Source organism: Mesocricetus auratus, unplaced genomic scaffold (genome assembly GCF_017639785.1).
Source record: "Mesocricetus auratus isolate SY011 unplaced genomic scaffold, BCM_Maur_2.0 Super-Scaffold_100006, whole genome shotgun sequence".
Taxonomy (NCBI): domain Eukaryota; kingdom Metazoa; phylum Chordata; class Mammalia; order Rodentia; family Cricetidae; genus Mesocricetus; species Mesocricetus auratus.
The window spans coordinates 13,214,071-13,230,171 of record NW_024429190.1 but is presented as its reverse complement, the minus strand read 5'-3'; the positions used below and the strand labels follow the sequence as shown (position 1 = coordinate 13,230,171).

At 46.3% G+C, this 16,101-nt stretch overlaps 1 protein-coding gene across 8 annotated transcripts in view; it reads right to left on the bottom strand.

Annotated features, from left to right (window-relative positions):
• Window positions 1-2,186: 2,186 nt before the first annotated feature.
• Depdc5 (DEP domain containing 5, GATOR1 subcomplex subunit) overlaps window positions 2,187-16,101 on the bottom strand; it is a 119,186-nt gene continuing 105,271 nt past the window's right edge. For all 8 annotated transcript variants that reach the window (XM_040746870.1, XM_040746869.1, XM_040746871.1 and 5 more), the window contains 5 exons: window positions 14,534-14,703; window positions 9,501-9,672; window positions 6,325-6,385; window positions 3,038-3,120; window positions 2,187-2,908 (listed from right to left, as the gene is read on the bottom strand). In XM_040746870.1, the coding sequence (XP_040602804.1) occupies window positions 2,616-2,908; window positions 3,038-3,120; window positions 6,325-6,385; window positions 9,501-9,672; window positions 14,534-14,703 (779 nt within the window). In that variant the 3' untranslated portion in view covers window positions 2,187-2,615. The remainder of the gene's footprint in view (window positions 2,909-3,037; window positions 3,121-6,324; window positions 6,386-9,500; window positions 9,673-14,533; window positions 14,704-16,101) is intronic.

Below are 16,101 nucleotides of genomic sequence, written 5' to 3'. Positions count from 1 at the left end.
ACATGAGTACAACGTGTGTGGATGTCAGAGAACTTTCTGGGGCTGGTTCTTTCAACAATATGGGTTTACATTGTCATGTTCAATGGCAAGCACCTTTAGCTACTGGGCTGTCTTGCTAGCCCCTCATTTCTTCTAATGCCGAGTTTATTCTTAAATATATATATATATATCCAGAGCTGGGGATGGAATCCAGGAATTTACACGTACTTGGCATGTGCTCTTCTACTGTTTTGGAACTCACTCTGTAGACCAGGCTGGCCTCAAACTCACAGAGATCCACCTGCCTCTGCCTCCTGAATGCTGGGATTAAAGGCGTGAGCCACCAACGCCCAGCCTGATGCTCTTTCCCACCGGGGCACCACACGCACATGATGCACACATATATACACAGGCAAAACACTCATACATGAAAAATAAATCTAAAAAAATATTTACATGCAGGATTAATTGCTGTTGATCAGAAGTTCCAGATGAGATATCTTGGAAGGGTACATGCAGAAGAGTTTGGTTGGCTTTTTTTTTTTTGTGACAGGATTTCTCTGAGTTAATAGCCCTAGTTGTCTTGGAACTTGCTCTGTAGACCAGGTTGGCCTCAAACTCACAGAGATCCTCCTGCATGTGCCTCCCAAGCGCTGGGATTAAAGTTGTGTACCACTATTGCCCAGCTTTTGTTCGTTTTTGTTTTGTTTTGCAGAAGAGTTGAGTTGGTTAAGAGCCTGGTCCCAGAGGTAGCTGTGGAGACAACCCACAGGGTAAGACAATGTCTTATCTTTGTGGTACTGTGCCTCAAACCCAAAGCCTAGTGCCTACTACATGTATTCTCTGAGTTGTATCTCCAGCACCACACCTAAGATTTCTGGAGTCTAGGTAGTCAAGAGAATTCTAAGTGGTAAGTACAACTGGAGTGAAATTGCTTGTTTATTTTTAAGATACTCATTTTAATTCTATGTATATGAGTGTTTTGTTTGCCTGTACATATGTGTGTAAGTGTTACAGCTCTGAGGGGAAAGGTATCCTGGCAGTTGGAAGCCAAGAAATACCAAAAAGTCATACCACACAACAAACCTCACACAAGAGATTTATTGGGAGGGAAGAACCCAGGAGGGTGGCTGCCTCAGCTCCGAAGGGCGGCTGCCTCAGCTCAGAAGGGCGGCTGCTTCTGCTAGGGAGAGAAGTAGCAGAGAACTGAACAGAAGACAGGGTCTATATTGTGTTTCTTGGTGGGGAGGGAGCTTTCCAGGTGGAGATTTTCAGGGTGGGGATTGGTGGGATTTCAAGTGCTAGGCTTTTTTTTTACTCTGCAGGGTGGAGTTAAGAGTGTTGTGAGAGTGGATCCTGGCAGTTGGAGGTCCTCAGGGGGAGGGCCTACAATGTGTATCCCATGTGTACCTGCTGCCACAAGAGGCCAGAAGAGGGAGCAGGATCCCTTGGACCTTGAATTACAGATGGTTGGAGTGTCCACATGTGTGCTGGGCACAGAACTGGGGCTCTTTGTAAGATCAGTTAAGCTCCTTACTGAGCTGCCTTTTCAGCCCCATTTGACTTTTGAGACAGTGTCACTACACAGTCCAGCGTTGCTGAGAATATACCACGGAGGCCAATTTGGCCTAGAATCTTCTTGCTTCAGTCTTGAACACCTGCTTGGAGTAGTTTTAAAAAACAAGTAACAAAAGCTTACCCAGCTTCTCAGCAGAGAACAGTAGGATGGGCCAGAGACAAGTTAGGTTTCCTAGGGATATAAGACAGACAGACAGGACTGGACCTGGAGTTGCAGCACAGGGCCCAGGAGAGGTGAAGGGTTCAAAAGCTGCTCAGAATGGAAGTCAGCAGGGTGTCTGGTTGACGAGGAGGCGACAGCCACAGCTTTCCAGATCCCTCTGCAGCCTTGCCCTCCCTGAGGCTGAAGCCAGCAGCTCTCCTCTACACGCCAGAGATACCGTGAAGGCTGCTGGGGCATCCACTCAGCATCAGCCTAGAGCTTCCTATCGTATACTGCTGCTCACCAGTCTTGTTCAGAAGGGTCCTTGCTCCTGCCCAAGGGCTTTTGAAAAGAAAACTGTCAAGTTGACTCATAGCCAGACTCGAGACCAGTGTGTTCTGAAGCCCTCTTACCACATAAGGTGACTCCACTGGCCTGGCTGTCTAGCCAGGGTGGGACTGCTACTAGGAACAAGGCTGAGAACAGACACTGTGTGGGGCTTTTATTTGCTTCTGCTATGTACACATATGTACACCTGGTGTGAGCCAATGGTACACTATGTCACAGAATTATGTTATACACACATGTTCCTGGGCAGGAATCAGTAGGTTCTGTTCTGAATATCCCATTTGCTGGTAAAGGAAAAGGACCCTGATGGAAGCTGCCTACCCATTCCCAGACACTGGCTCCCTCCCACGGACAATCTGTGCCTCCCCTGCCATGGGCACATGACGGCGAGGTCTGGGTGGTGGTAGCGGCAGCAGCTGCTTCCAGTCTTTCTCCTCACTCATACTTGTGCAAAGGTCAAAAAGCAGCAGTGGCCCCATTCCCTGACAGCAACATCCTGATGCTCAGAGCCTGACTGGAAGGCCAGCCCCAGAACGCCACAGCCTACCCTCAGTCGAGCAGTTTGGCTTCATGGGGCACTGGCATGCATCTTCTCCAGGCAGTTTGTCCAGAACACGACCAGTCGGTTGTCACGGTTGATGCAGAAGTCGGTGAAGTCCTTTAGTAGCCGATCGGCAAACTTCTCATCCCCTGTGGCACTAGAGCGCCATGTCTTGGTCAGCATGGTGTTATAGGCCCAGTTGTAGCCAACCCGCTCTTCACAGAACATGTTTTGGTTGGTGGAGCTGGTGGAGTTCCGTCGCCGGCGCTGCTGCCCAGAAAACTTGCGTTTGGAGTAAGGCAGCTGAAGAAACACTGTTCCTGAAGGGAGAGAGCAGGCCTGAGTGGAAGCTACTGGCGAACACCTGTAGCTGGCTCTGGTGGTCCTGCACAGGGCTTGGGCAGGGCTGACTTGTGCTCCCACCCAATTATTTGCCCACAGTTCCTCACCTGTAACATGGATATACTGTGGCTTGTTCTCAGCAGGGAAGTTAAAAGCAGAGGCAGAATACTTATCTTGTACAAATCCAAACCTATGGTAAGGACAGAAACACACACAGTCTCATTAGCTAGAGAAACAGGCGGCAGTGCGTAGCTAAGATCCTGACAGCCCAAGATGCTGGAACATGGAAAGGCCTCCCGTATGGAACATGCAGGCTACTTATGTTTTCCTCAGCACTTCCCAACACCTGCATTCCAGCTCCGAGGCTCCCCAGCTCTCCTGCTCACGGTCCACACCGCCTCCATCCCACCTAGCACCGTCCTTTTCCACACCTTCCCTGCATGTGCTCCCCACTCTGCCTCTGGTGGCATCTGTCCTGGCAGGCTGCTGACCAATCCACATCTGCCCCTTGTCTTGTTTCCTCAGCCACATCTGTCTCTATGTTGTCATGCTAAGCATTGGGAAGGTTCTCAAAAAGGGCCTTTATGGAAATGGAATGAAGGAAGCACTTAATTAAAACTCCTAAGTGAGGATCAGTGAACCGAGGCTCTTTGCTGTGCTGTGCTCTAGAAATGGGAAATGGGCAGAAGCCATTTCTCATCTGTGACTTGTCCTGTTCCACTTCTTATCTATAGCTTGTTCTATTCCTGGTTTTTCTATTTCCATAAAGCACATTTATTCTAGCCTACCTGCTAAGAGCTGTAAAGGACGTGCTAACAGATGTGCCCAGATTCTGCCCTCTGTGTCTGAGGGCTTATGTAATGAAGGCAGTGATGTAGGAGGTAGACTGTGTCTTCTTTCCTGGACTGAGCTCCCGGGGACGCTGGGCTGCACCCTCCAAGCTGCCAGCTCTATGCTGACGACATCCCCTGCATGCACATCCAACCAAGTCAGCTGAGCCAGAGGCCCTTGCCTTATTTCTTCCTCAGGTCACCAGTAAAGATCCTTCTTAGTCATATATTACTAACTTTTGAGACAGGGTCTCAGGTACTCCAGGCTGAGGATGACCTTCGACCGCTGATCTTCCTGTCTCCATGCCCTGAGTGCTAGGTCACAGTCATCCACCATTGCGCCCAGATCCACGTGGTGATCGGTGCCCACGAGCTAAGCAATCCACCAACCGATCCACATACCCAGTCTAAACAAATTCTTTTAATTTAAAATTGTTATTATATGTATGTATATGTACTTGAGTACAAGTGCCTTTGGCAGCCAGAAGGGGTATTGGATCCTCTGGAGCTGGAGTTATGGGCAGTTGTGAGCTGCCCAATGTGGGTCTGGAAACCAAATCTGAGTCCTCTACAAGCAGCAGCAATCACTCTCAGCTGTTGGTCCATTTCTCCAGCCCCAAGACATTTAACTTTTAAGTACACAATTTAGCCAGGCATGGTGGTTCACACCTTTAGCTCCAGCACTTAGAAGGCAGACAGGCAGATCTCAAGGCTAGCATGGTTTACAAAATGAGTCCCAGGCTAGCCAGGGCTACATGGTGAGACCCTGTCCCCTCAAAACCTAAAACAAACAACAATAAAAAACTAAATACAACAAACTGAACCCCTAAAAATCCTCAGAAAACTTACAATTCAGCCAGAGATTTTCCACTTGGGGCAAGTGCAGTGAGGTAAGTGGCATCTACCCCAGAGATGTTGTACTATCTCACCCCAACCACCCAGAGTAAGCAGAAAGAAGAGCTAGGAGTCACTGAGGGACTACGCGGGGAATGAGAGCGTTTCTACCTTTCCTTGAGAGAGACCGTCATTTCAGGGCTCCATCTCCACTCGCAATTCTGCTCCCTGCAAATCCACAGTAGGACCAGGGATGGATGTAGCTTAGTGGCTGGTTGCTGCCTAAGCACCCTCAGTGCTCTGGGCTCCGTCCTCAGCACTGCACAAGAAGCTAGGAGTAGAACAACTATCCTGGAAAACTCACTCTACGGGCACTATGAAATGGGAACAAGGATGGGAAAGTTAAACTTCCGCCCTCCAAGGGCCTATAAACCAGTCTAGTCTATAGTTTTCAAAAAGAAAGGAGGAATTTAAAGCCTGTTGTGCTGTTGTAGCCTGTAATCTCAACACTCATGAGGTAGAGACAGGAGGTTGTGAGTTCAAGACTAGCCAGGGCTACACAATAAAGCCCTCTGAGGAGAAAAGAGAGAGAGAGAGAGAGAGAGAGAGAGAGAGAGAGAGAGAGAGAGAGAGAGAGAGAGAGGAATTCAAAATAGAGGGAGCTGAGAGTCCCTGGTGGAGACACTGCCAGGGGCCAAGGAGGCGGAGCTTAGGCACGAGTCGCTCTGAAGACCTGAAAGGAAGTCAGATGCTAGAAAAGAGGATGAAGAGGAAAGGGCAGCAGTTTGGAGAACATTTGACCAGGACTTGGGCTGAGAATTAGAACAGGACGTTGTGAAAACAAAAGCACATTTGGCAACGAAAGGTCAAATCCAGGGGACACCGAGTGACTGGCCAAGGAGTTGTTCACCAGTTGTGGTTAGCTGGGGCACCCTAATAACTACTGTCTCTTACAGATGTACCAGCCAAGCCCAGAAGGGTGAAAAGCAGCCCGAGCTCTAAGAGTTGCCATGGGACTTCCACTGGTCGTCAGCAGTGTGCTTGGAGGTGGTGTGGGCCAGACCACCTGTGTAAGGCCTTTCCTCACGACAAGTGTGCTCCCTCCCTGCCTTCCTTCTGCTCAAATCTACACCCCTTTACTGAGCACATAAGTAAGGTCCAGGTCTTAGGGAGAGGTTAGAGACCTGAGGCCTTGGGAATAGAATGGTGGGTGTTGGGGGTATATTCAGAGAGCGAGTGGTAGCAGCTGAAGACATAGCAGAGGGCCACTGAGACAACAACAGAGGTTCATGGAGTAGCAAGTGGACACCAGCTGAGTGATGCTTGGAAACAACGTGGTTTGTTGCACTGATGTAGGAGATGCTAATCAGAGGACCTGGAAAGGCTTCTCCTGGTGCAAAGACCCAGTGCCAAAAAAATATCTACTCTCCTTCATCACTTTTAAACAATCCATTGTCTTGACAAATGTTTCACTTCACCTGTCTCCTCCATAGCATAGCTGGGCTCTTGTAGGCTACTTACGAAGTTCTAGGCTCTCCTTCACAGAGTAACAAGCAATGAGGTCTGCAAGGCAATAGCCACAGGACTGGCAAGGCAGCATTTAATCTCTGAGTCTGAGTGGAGGTAAGCAGTGAGTTTGTCGGGAACAGAATGAACTGGGTTTCATTTTGGTAAGTGATATTGGAGAAAAATACTGATTTGTCACTGTTCCTTCTTGCTAATGGACAAACCTGTGTGCAATGGCTTCCTGGAAAAGGTGCATTCGATCCCAATATGTTTCTGGTTCAAAGCCTGAAAAGAATAAGGAATAATGCTGAGCTGTGATCACAAGGTTTGTAATAAACTCACACTGTTCTCTTCACTGCTCTTGACAATTCTTGTCTCTTTTATCTGAACTTTTAGTTCCTACCCAAAGTTACAGGAAGAACAGCTGTGTACCCCATAATCCCTCCCCAAGTTCCACTACAGTTAAGAAAGGTGTAGTCCTTAGGAGTTAGTATGAGCATCAGAATGAAGCTTATGTAATAATTTATTCAAAAGATGAAAAGAAGCTGGTCAGTGGTGGTGCACACCTTTAATCCTAGTACTTGGAAGGCAAAGACAGTCAGATCTCTGTGAGTTTGAGGACAGCCTGGTCTGCAGAGTAAGGTCCAGGACAGTCAGAACAACACAGAAAAATCCTGTCTTGAAAAACAAACAAAAAAACCTAAAGCTGAAAAGAGTTCAGTAATGTTTGTTCATTTGTTTCTGAGACAGTGTCTCACATAGCCCAGGCTGGTCTCGAACTCTAGCCAGAGATGACTTTGAACTCCTGATCCTCCTACTGCTGTTTACTGGTATGCACCACTAGACCTGGTTTTGAAAGTCTATAAAAACATAAACCTGAAGCGTACAATTAGCTGCTTCTGAAAATAACACCCACCCATGTTTCTAATACCGCTCACTTTCCATTTCCCTATAAAGAATATTACTAGCTCCATTTTAGGGGTAAGGAATATAAAATGAATTCTTGAGAAGTAATCAGCAGCAGAGGGGAGGAGGGAAGAACAGGAGAATTTGCTCCCCCATCTCTGACTGAATTGCTCCAGCTCCCTCTTCCAGCTGCTGAGGACCAAAAGCAGAATGGAGATAGGAAGGTTGAGCACTCTGTTACATAGCAACAGGATGTACTACTCTCTGCATGGAGGTTTTGAGGGTCCCACAACAATATAGACAACCCAGAGACTAGGGATGCAGTAGCTTTGTTACTCTGTTCATAAGTAGAACTTTCTTTAAAATAAATTGGAAACACACACACACACACACACACTCAAATACAGATGCATACACACACACATACCCACATACACAATCAGACAGACAGACACACACACACAAATACACATGCAGCAGACATACTCATACCCACACACCAACCACATTTGTGCCAGTCTGAAGATTCAGACTTACTGTTACAAGAATCTAGAAAATTGAATTTTAGACTTGGGTCCTTAGTCCTTTAAACTAGGACTTTTCTCTGTAACCATGGTAACCAACTGAAGTTGATGGTTTAGAAGACCAGGTCAGAACCAGCAGGGAGACCATCAGCTCTATGCCAGCCCTTCGAGCAGTCCTATTACAATAAAGAGAGCCTCTCTAGATGTGGCAGGGTCACTGTAGTCCCTCAAGACACTGACAATACTACAATGAGTTGCCTGGCTTACAACTCCAGAAGGGACAAAATCATTCACATTTAGGGACTACATAAATGGTCTTCCCACAGCCATGCCGTGAGGTAGACAGGAATGCCTATGTGCGCAAAGGGACTTTGTAAGCTCTGTGACTCTCAGAATCTCTGGCTGCTGATACAGAGGGACTCTACTGGGCTCAGGTACAAAAATGTCTTCTACACTGTAAGCGGAGAGTACAGACTGTTGGAACAGGGCAGCCTGTCATAAAACCTCAGGATTACTAAGTTGAGCCTGCCCCACCTGGCAAGCCCTTCTCACCCTCCTCGCCATTTAGCAGGACACAAACTTACATGGAGCAGGAAGAAAATATTTCTCTGACACCAAAGCTGTGTCTTTCATATTTATAATCTTTCTAGCAGATAGCTCCTGACACATCAGCATCAACTCCAGCCTTTTGCTTTTGACAATGTCATCTTAAACTCATGGAAAGCTTTTTAGGAGCTACTTATGTGTAAGTGCTTGGTGATAGCAATGGGAAGTATGGATAGGGTTTTGTAAAAGGCATATCAGGGTGGTTCCCTGTGTTCCCTCCCTTTCTGACAGAAGGAAAGGTTCTAATCCTCAAGATGCAGCACTGGAGATGCACACAGAGAGCCTGGGACTTACCAAGCATTTCCCAGCTTTGCACAGCAGGACAATGCTTCCTGTTTTGTTTTTGGTGGACTCTTTAGGGTCTTTTTGCATGAAGTAGCATGCAAAACCATCTCCTCAAATTCAAACAATCATTGCAGGTGATCAGGTGACAGAGTGCACAGGACATGGCAGAGCAATGGTGTACAGACAGACAGTGCAAGAACCCCTCTCCCAATGCCCGCTTCACTCTGGCCTGGCAGATTGGCTCTAGCCACCGATGCAAGAAAAACTCAAAGCTCAGAAGCATTAAGTGAGCTGTCCTGGATTACCCAGTCACTCATCAAATGTCCAACAGAGGCTAGAGAGGTAGCTAAGAGGTTAAGAGTCTTGGCTGCTCTTGCAGAAGACTTAAATTTGGTTCCCAGCACCCTTGGGGTGGCTCACAACTATCCAGAACTCTAGTTCCAGGAGATCCAACTACCTCTGTGAGTACCAGGCACACATGAGGTGCACAGACATAAACGTAGGCAAAACATTCATACACATAAAATAAAACAAAATTGAAAAATTAAAAAAAAAATCCAGGGTAAAATCCGGATTATTTCACCACTTGTAAAATGGTTCTTTTAGCAGTGGAAGAGATTGCTCAGTGGTTAAGAACACTGGTTGCTCTTCCAGAGGACCTGAGTTCAATTCCCAGGACCCACGTGGTGGCTCACAACCATCTGTAATGACATCTGGTGCCCTCTTCTGGCCAGCAGGCAGAACACTGCATACATAATAAATAAATAAATCTTAAAAAGAATGGCTGTCTTAACTAGCCCGTGGTTTTTGTAGCCTGTTTTTCTTGGGCATATGTTCACTGGACAGCAATGGGCTTCATTATGACATTTCAGACAAGTATCCTCCTTCCCCTCTCTCATCCCACTTCCCACTTATCCTTTCCTCCTCCTGATGGCCAACCTCCTTCTGCTTTCTGTTTCTCACTCATGTCTTCATTTTCCACCTAGATCCTGCTTATGAGAGAGCACAGGGGACTGACTGTTCCAGGGATGGGGGACTGGCTCAGCGAGACAGACCCTTAAGAAGGGAGGAGCTCTTACTTTCGAACATGTGTTCGCTGCCATCCTTGAGCAAGCAGCTGAGGTTGAGTGGGATGAATAGCTGGGCCCGCAGAGGATCGCCATACAGGTAACTGGGCAGGGCAAAAGGACCCTCCAAAACTGGAACTAACAAGAAGCCACAGGAGGTAGCTTTTCGATGCCAACCTTGGACCTGGAAGAAAGCACAAAAACAGCATCATGTCCAGGTTCTTTGGATCAAAGAAAATACCTCTGCTTCCAAAGAGCAGACCTGCCAGAATAGCAGCACACATACCGACAGGCACGCTCATTTATTCAAGTTCTCGGGCTCTCGCCAGGCCTGGTCAGGAACAAGTGCAATTTTGCTTCCTGATGAATGCTAGAAAAACTGTGAGTTTAGCACACAGCTTGTCTTCATGACTCAAGCTTCTGATCAGTTTCTTTGCAAGGAACTAACTTGTGAGACCTGAAACCCTTTTTATTCTGTGCAATGTCAGAAGCAAGGACACAGAACAAAGGCTGAATCTTTCTAGTTTTGTTGTGGACCAAGTCCAGTGTATCAAAGAAGAAAATAACTCACTGTTATTTGATGTAAGAGATGACTGTAGTGGCTTCTAGCTAAAGTGACCAGCTTTTGCATACAGGAGAGTACATCCCAGGGAACTCCTAAAACTATCTTCTTGAAAGCCAGGGTTCCTGTAAGTAACTCCAACAATCAACGCTTCCTCGGGGGACTATGTAAAGTTTTTTTCCCTTTTATTATGTTTAAAAAAACCATAAAACGGGTACTTAAAACAAACAAAAAACAAACTTGTGGGCTGCTGAGATGGCTCCTTGGTAAAGGCACCTGCCATCAACACTGATGACCTAAGTTTTATCTCCCTGGAACCCACACAGTGGAAGGCAAGAACCAACTCCCTTGACTTGCTCCCTGGCCTCCACATATAGACCATGGTACACAGACACAGACACAGACACACATTAAAAAACAAAACAACCACCCCCAACGTAACATCAAAAACCTCAGGCTTAAGATGTATGTTAGCGATGACGTGCTTGTCCAGCTTGAGGTCCTGAGTCCCCTTCTGAGAACACACACCCACCCCAGGAACAAAAGAAACAAGAGGCTCGTGGATGTGGCTCTGGCACAGAGGGGAGACCTGACGCATCCATGTTTTCTTTTCAGAAAGGGTGTCAGAGTGCTGCCTGGGCTTGTCTGAACTCTGGGCTCCTCTGCTTCAATCAAGCATTAAAAGATACAGGCTGAGGGTGGTGGCACATAGTTATAGTCCCAACTCCTTAGGTGGCTAAAGCAGGATGACCACTTGTGCCAGGGGTTCTAGGCCTGTGTGAGCATTTTATCAAGACTCCCATCCTTAAAAAAAAAATTACAGTTTAGCCATAGCTTGACTTAAACAAATGATTCTTTAAAAACTTGAAGGTGCTGTGTAGATAGCCCAGTAGGTAAAGTGTTTGATGTACAAGCACCAGAATCTTATTTCAAACACCCAGAGCACACATCAAAGACTATTTTTATTTTCATGTGTATGTGTAGATCTGGAGTTACAGGCAGTTCTGGTATGACACATGGGTGCTAGGAATGGAGTCTGGATCCTCTTGAAGAGCAGCCAGTGGTAACCTCTGAGCCATCTCTCCAGGCCCTGTAACCCTGTGCACATGCATGAGTGCGCCCGAAAACACCCAGACATACATCATTTGGAAATGTTGCATACATACAAAAACAAGAACAGAAGACAACTATTCTTAGTTCCATCAGAGACACAAATACAAACACGATAGTCAGCAGTTGGAGAGATGGCTCAGCGGCTTAAAGTACTGGCTGATCTCCCAGAGGGCCTGCATTTGATTCCCAGCACCCAGCTGCAGGGACTCCAACATCCTCTTCTGGCCTCTGGGAGCACTGCATGGTGCAGAGACACACAAACAGGCAAAACACCCATACACACAAAATAACAAAGTTTAAAGTTAAAATATAAAAAAACTATAAAAGTAAAGCCAAATTCTCTAGTTTAGAGATGACTCTAGTCTAGAAATGACTTCATTTCTAGAGCTTTGTCAATAATCTTTTTTATCAGAGGTAATGGTCTTTCTTTCCTTCTTTGTTTTGTGTTTTTGAGCCATGGTCTTGCTTTGTAGCCCATGCTGGTCTAGGACTGGTGCTTTCTGCTTTCACCTCACATCTGGGATTACAGATGCACGCCAACATGTCTAGCAGCTGGTATTCTTTTTGGCTTGGACCTTTGGTGTGTACATGTGAAACAGGTCAAGGTCAAGTATCTTCCTCTACTGCTCTCACCTTATTCTGTGTGTACGTGACACAAGTGTTTGCATGTGTGTGTACACACCACACAACGCATGTGTGCGGTCCGGGCACAACACTGGGTGTTGCTCCTCGCCTTCCACCTTGCTTGAGACAGGGCCTCTTTCATAGCGTCTAGGAACTCTGTCCCTACCCTGGGACACAGACAGGTGCTAGCCCTGGCTTCCCAGGGTCCTGGGGATTCAAACCCTGGTCCTCATTTCTGTCCCTACCCTGGGACACAGACAGGTGCTAGCCCTGGCTTCCCAGGATCCTGGGGATTCAAACCCTGGTCCTCATTTCAGTCCCTACCCTGGGACACAGACAGGTGCTAGCCCTGGCTTCCCAGGGTCCTGGGGATTCAAACCCTGGTCCTCATTTCTGTCCCTACCCTGGGACACAGACAGGTGCTAACCCTGGCTTCCCAGGGTTCTGGGAATTTGAACCCTGGTCCTCATTTCGGTCCCTACCCTGGGACACAGACAGGTGCTAACCCTGGCTTCCTAGGGTTCTGGGGATTCGAACCCTGGTCCTCATTTCAGTGCTCTATCCACTGAGTCATCGCCCCAGTTGCTCCACCTTATCTTAAAAATTGTATTTATTTACTTATTTGTGAGAGACAGAGAAGTAGAGAGTGTGTAGGACTTATGAGTCAGTCAATTCTCTCTTCACCATGTAGGGCCCAGGGTGCTAGGCTTGGCAGCAAGCAAATACTCTGAGATAGGGTCTCTCTCTGAACTTGAAGTCTGTCATTTTGGCTAAGCTGGCTTGGCCATTTAGCCCCTGTCTGTGCCACCCCAACCCTAGTGGGGTTTGTTTGTTTTGTTTTTTGTTTTTGTTTTTAGGAGACAGGGTTTCTCTGTATTGTTTTGGAGGCTGTTGGTCCAGCCCAGCCTCGAACTCACAGAGATCCGCCTGCCTCTGCCTCCCGAGTGCTGGGATTAAAGGCATGCGCTACCATCGCCCGGCTGTTTTTTTGTTTTTTAAAGCATTTTTATTTGATTATGTTTATTTTGTTTGCACTGGTGGTTTGCCTACATGTATGTCTGTGTGAGGGCATTGGATCCTCTGAAACTGGACTTATAGGTATGAGCTGCCATGTGGGTTCTGGGAATTGAACCCAAGTCCTCAGTGCTATCTCTCCAGCACCCCTCCTATCCCCCCCCCCCAGTATTATTGGCACTTGCTGTTGTTTGGCTTATATATGGGTGCTGGGATCAGAACATAGGTTCTCAATCTTGTATAATTAAGGACTTTGCCCACCAACCCAACTCCCTAGATACTGCCTCCCCTTAACTCAGATCTTATAGATGCTCCTTGGATAAGTTCCTTTCCAAGGGAGGAGTCTTGAAGATACTAATGCCATACAGACTATGCCTAACAGAAACAGACCAGGAGAAATAACCCCAATATTCCATGTTTTGTGAGACAAAATTAGGCTTAAAACTCTTGTAAATTAACTTGCTGCCCTGTGCTGCACTTACTTCTCTCAAGAGATCTGCTAGCATTCACTAAACAACTATTCTTGCTTCCCAGCTGTTCTCAGGTATGTGATGAAAGGTTTGGGTTGGTGTTCGAGGGCAGTGGGACTCAAATGATGCATGAAAACATTCTGGGAGGGGGGCTGAATCTGTGAGCATAGGAGGAGCAGACTGTGGTGACGGCTAAGGAGAGCTCTGAGAAGACACTGACTGCTAAGGAGGGCTTATTTTGTAGTGCCTTAGCTGGGGATGGGTAGTGGTTTGAGTTGGCTTCACAGCACAGGATACACAGGTAGGCCAGCTAACACTTGTGACACTGTGGGCCAGCTACTTCTTTGAGGGACCTAGTCATTAACACTGAGAACTCCAGTTGCTGTCCATTGAAGACTAATAATATACCCAATCTTCCCCCTGTGTGGGATTGACAGGTATCTGTAGACACTGCCAAATGCCCCAGAAGACAAACTCAAGTCTTGTTCAAGAAACAGCAAACTAAAGCCAATGATATTCACCAACTGGGGATTGGTGAGGTAAACTATGGCATAAATAAATACTACAATATTCTGTAACCATTAAAAATAATGAGGCAAAAAATTAAACCCAACAAATAAAAAACAAGGCAGATTTATTTGTGCTGTATAGAAGACACACAGGTAACAGAAAAAAATACAATGTAAATAATATACACCCAGCATGTGTGCATTAGTGTGTTCTCACTCTGAATTCTAGGCTGACTGGAAACGTATGTATGTAGCTAAGCAGCCTTGAACTTGTAGTGATCCTTTTATATCAGCATCCCAAGTACTGAGATTTGTTTTTAGGTATGACCCACCTTGGCCAGCTAGCCTACCACCATTTTGTATAGACAGAGAGTCCCCAGAGTGTTCTAAACATGGGTATAGTGATGGCTGATGGAAGTTCCAGGACATAAGGGACAGATGGAGTTTTCTTTTCACTCCGGACCAGTGGTTACAAGTTTTAGAAAACATCTGGTTAGCACAGCTAGTGGTACGCTACAGGTATTCAATAGGAAGAGGCCAGAATGTTGTTCAACAACTTATGATGGGAATGGCAGTCACTCACAACAGACAGTCATCTGGCCCCAATGCCAAGGCAAAGAAACACTAGCCTATACTGTGAACTCCTTCTGCATCGTATGTTTTAAGGCCATCCTAACAGGTCAAAGGGCTATGTAAAAGTGACGGGAACCTACACAAAGCATCCCCTGTCTTAAAGGAAGGTGACGGTCTCACCATCTCAAAGAGGACTGTGGCAGTCACCGCCATCCAGTGTAGCTTGATCTCAAAGGCTGCATTGAGAGAGAAGTTCCCGTGGTAGTAACAGCTGCACCACTCCAGCCGGTCCGTTCGGTTGTTCACATCGACATCCAGAGTCACGGTCCTCTGCTCTGGGACAGTGGCAGCTGTGTCAGAGAGGGGCACAGGTGAGATAATGCAGAAGAATGAACAACTAAGTGCCATAAGAATAAAATAGCAGAGACACCCAACAGAGGTGCCCATCATTAGTCAATAGTCCAAAGGCCTACAAACAATTAGTTCTGCTTGTCCTAGGTAATAAATATTTTATGTTTTATGAGCTGTCTCTAAGAAGCTGTGCTACGCAGGGCAAAAGCTCCATAGATAGATACTACATAAGAGAATGGGTTCAGCTATGTTCCAATAAAATTTTATAAAAACAGATGGAATTTTAGAATAAGCGACTCTGTATGTTACACCACCGTGAATTTATACAAACCCACAGGATGTACAATACCAAGAGTAAAGCCCTAATATAAATTGTGGATTTTGGGTCATGACAATGCATCCATGTTTGTGGATCAGAACAAATGTCATTCTGGTGGGGGTTAACAGTTAAGGAGGCTGGATGTAAAAAGAGCAGGGGATCTATGGGAAGTCTTTGCTGAACTGTTCTGGAAAGCTAAAATCCATTTTAAGAAAATTAGTGATTACAGCCACACATGGTAGCTTAACCCCATAATTCTAGCATTCAGAAGGTTGGGCAGGAGAAATAAAAGTTAGAGGACATCTTTACTGTATAGTCAGACCCTGCCTCAAAAAAAAAAAAAATCTGGGGGCTGGAGAAATGACATCACTTAAAAGGGCTTGTTGCACAATCAATGAAGTACAGAATTCAGACCCCAGTACCCACATAAAAAGCTAGATGTCTCTCCACACACCTGTAACCAGCTCCAAAGGAGGCAGAGACAGGAGGCTCCCAGGGGCTTGCTGGCTTTCAGCCGGGCTGAGAAAACACAAAGCCCCAGGGAGAGATCCTGCCTCTAAGGACCGAAGTCCTTTAAGTATAACAAGGTGACACAGAAGGATACCCAATGTCTTTTTGTGGCCTCCATGTATGCCAAATACAAATACATGTAAATGTAAAAAAGTGTAGGAGAGTCAGTTATAAAATAAGCCATAAGCTAGATTTAGCCAATTATGCAGCAGTTTGACTCCTTAGTCAATCCATTGCCTTCTTTCACAAGGGAGAGAGCTTATCTTAACCAGGATCACGAAGTCAGAAACTCAATCAGGTTGTACCCAAGATCTTCAGGATTCAGTGACCCACAAACAGATAAAAGGAAAAACAGCCTGGACCACAGTGAGAAGTCTTACTTTTCTGGTTTCCTTCCAGGAAGGCATTAGTTCTATAATATTTTCTCAGGGAATGAAAGCCTATCCTGTTGCAGACATGTAAGTCAGGGTTTTGACTCTATGGACACTAACCGCACTCAGCACACCTAGGCTTTCTGTTAAGTCAGGGTCTGCTCTCACATCCTTCCTTCTCAGTTTTCCTTTCTCTG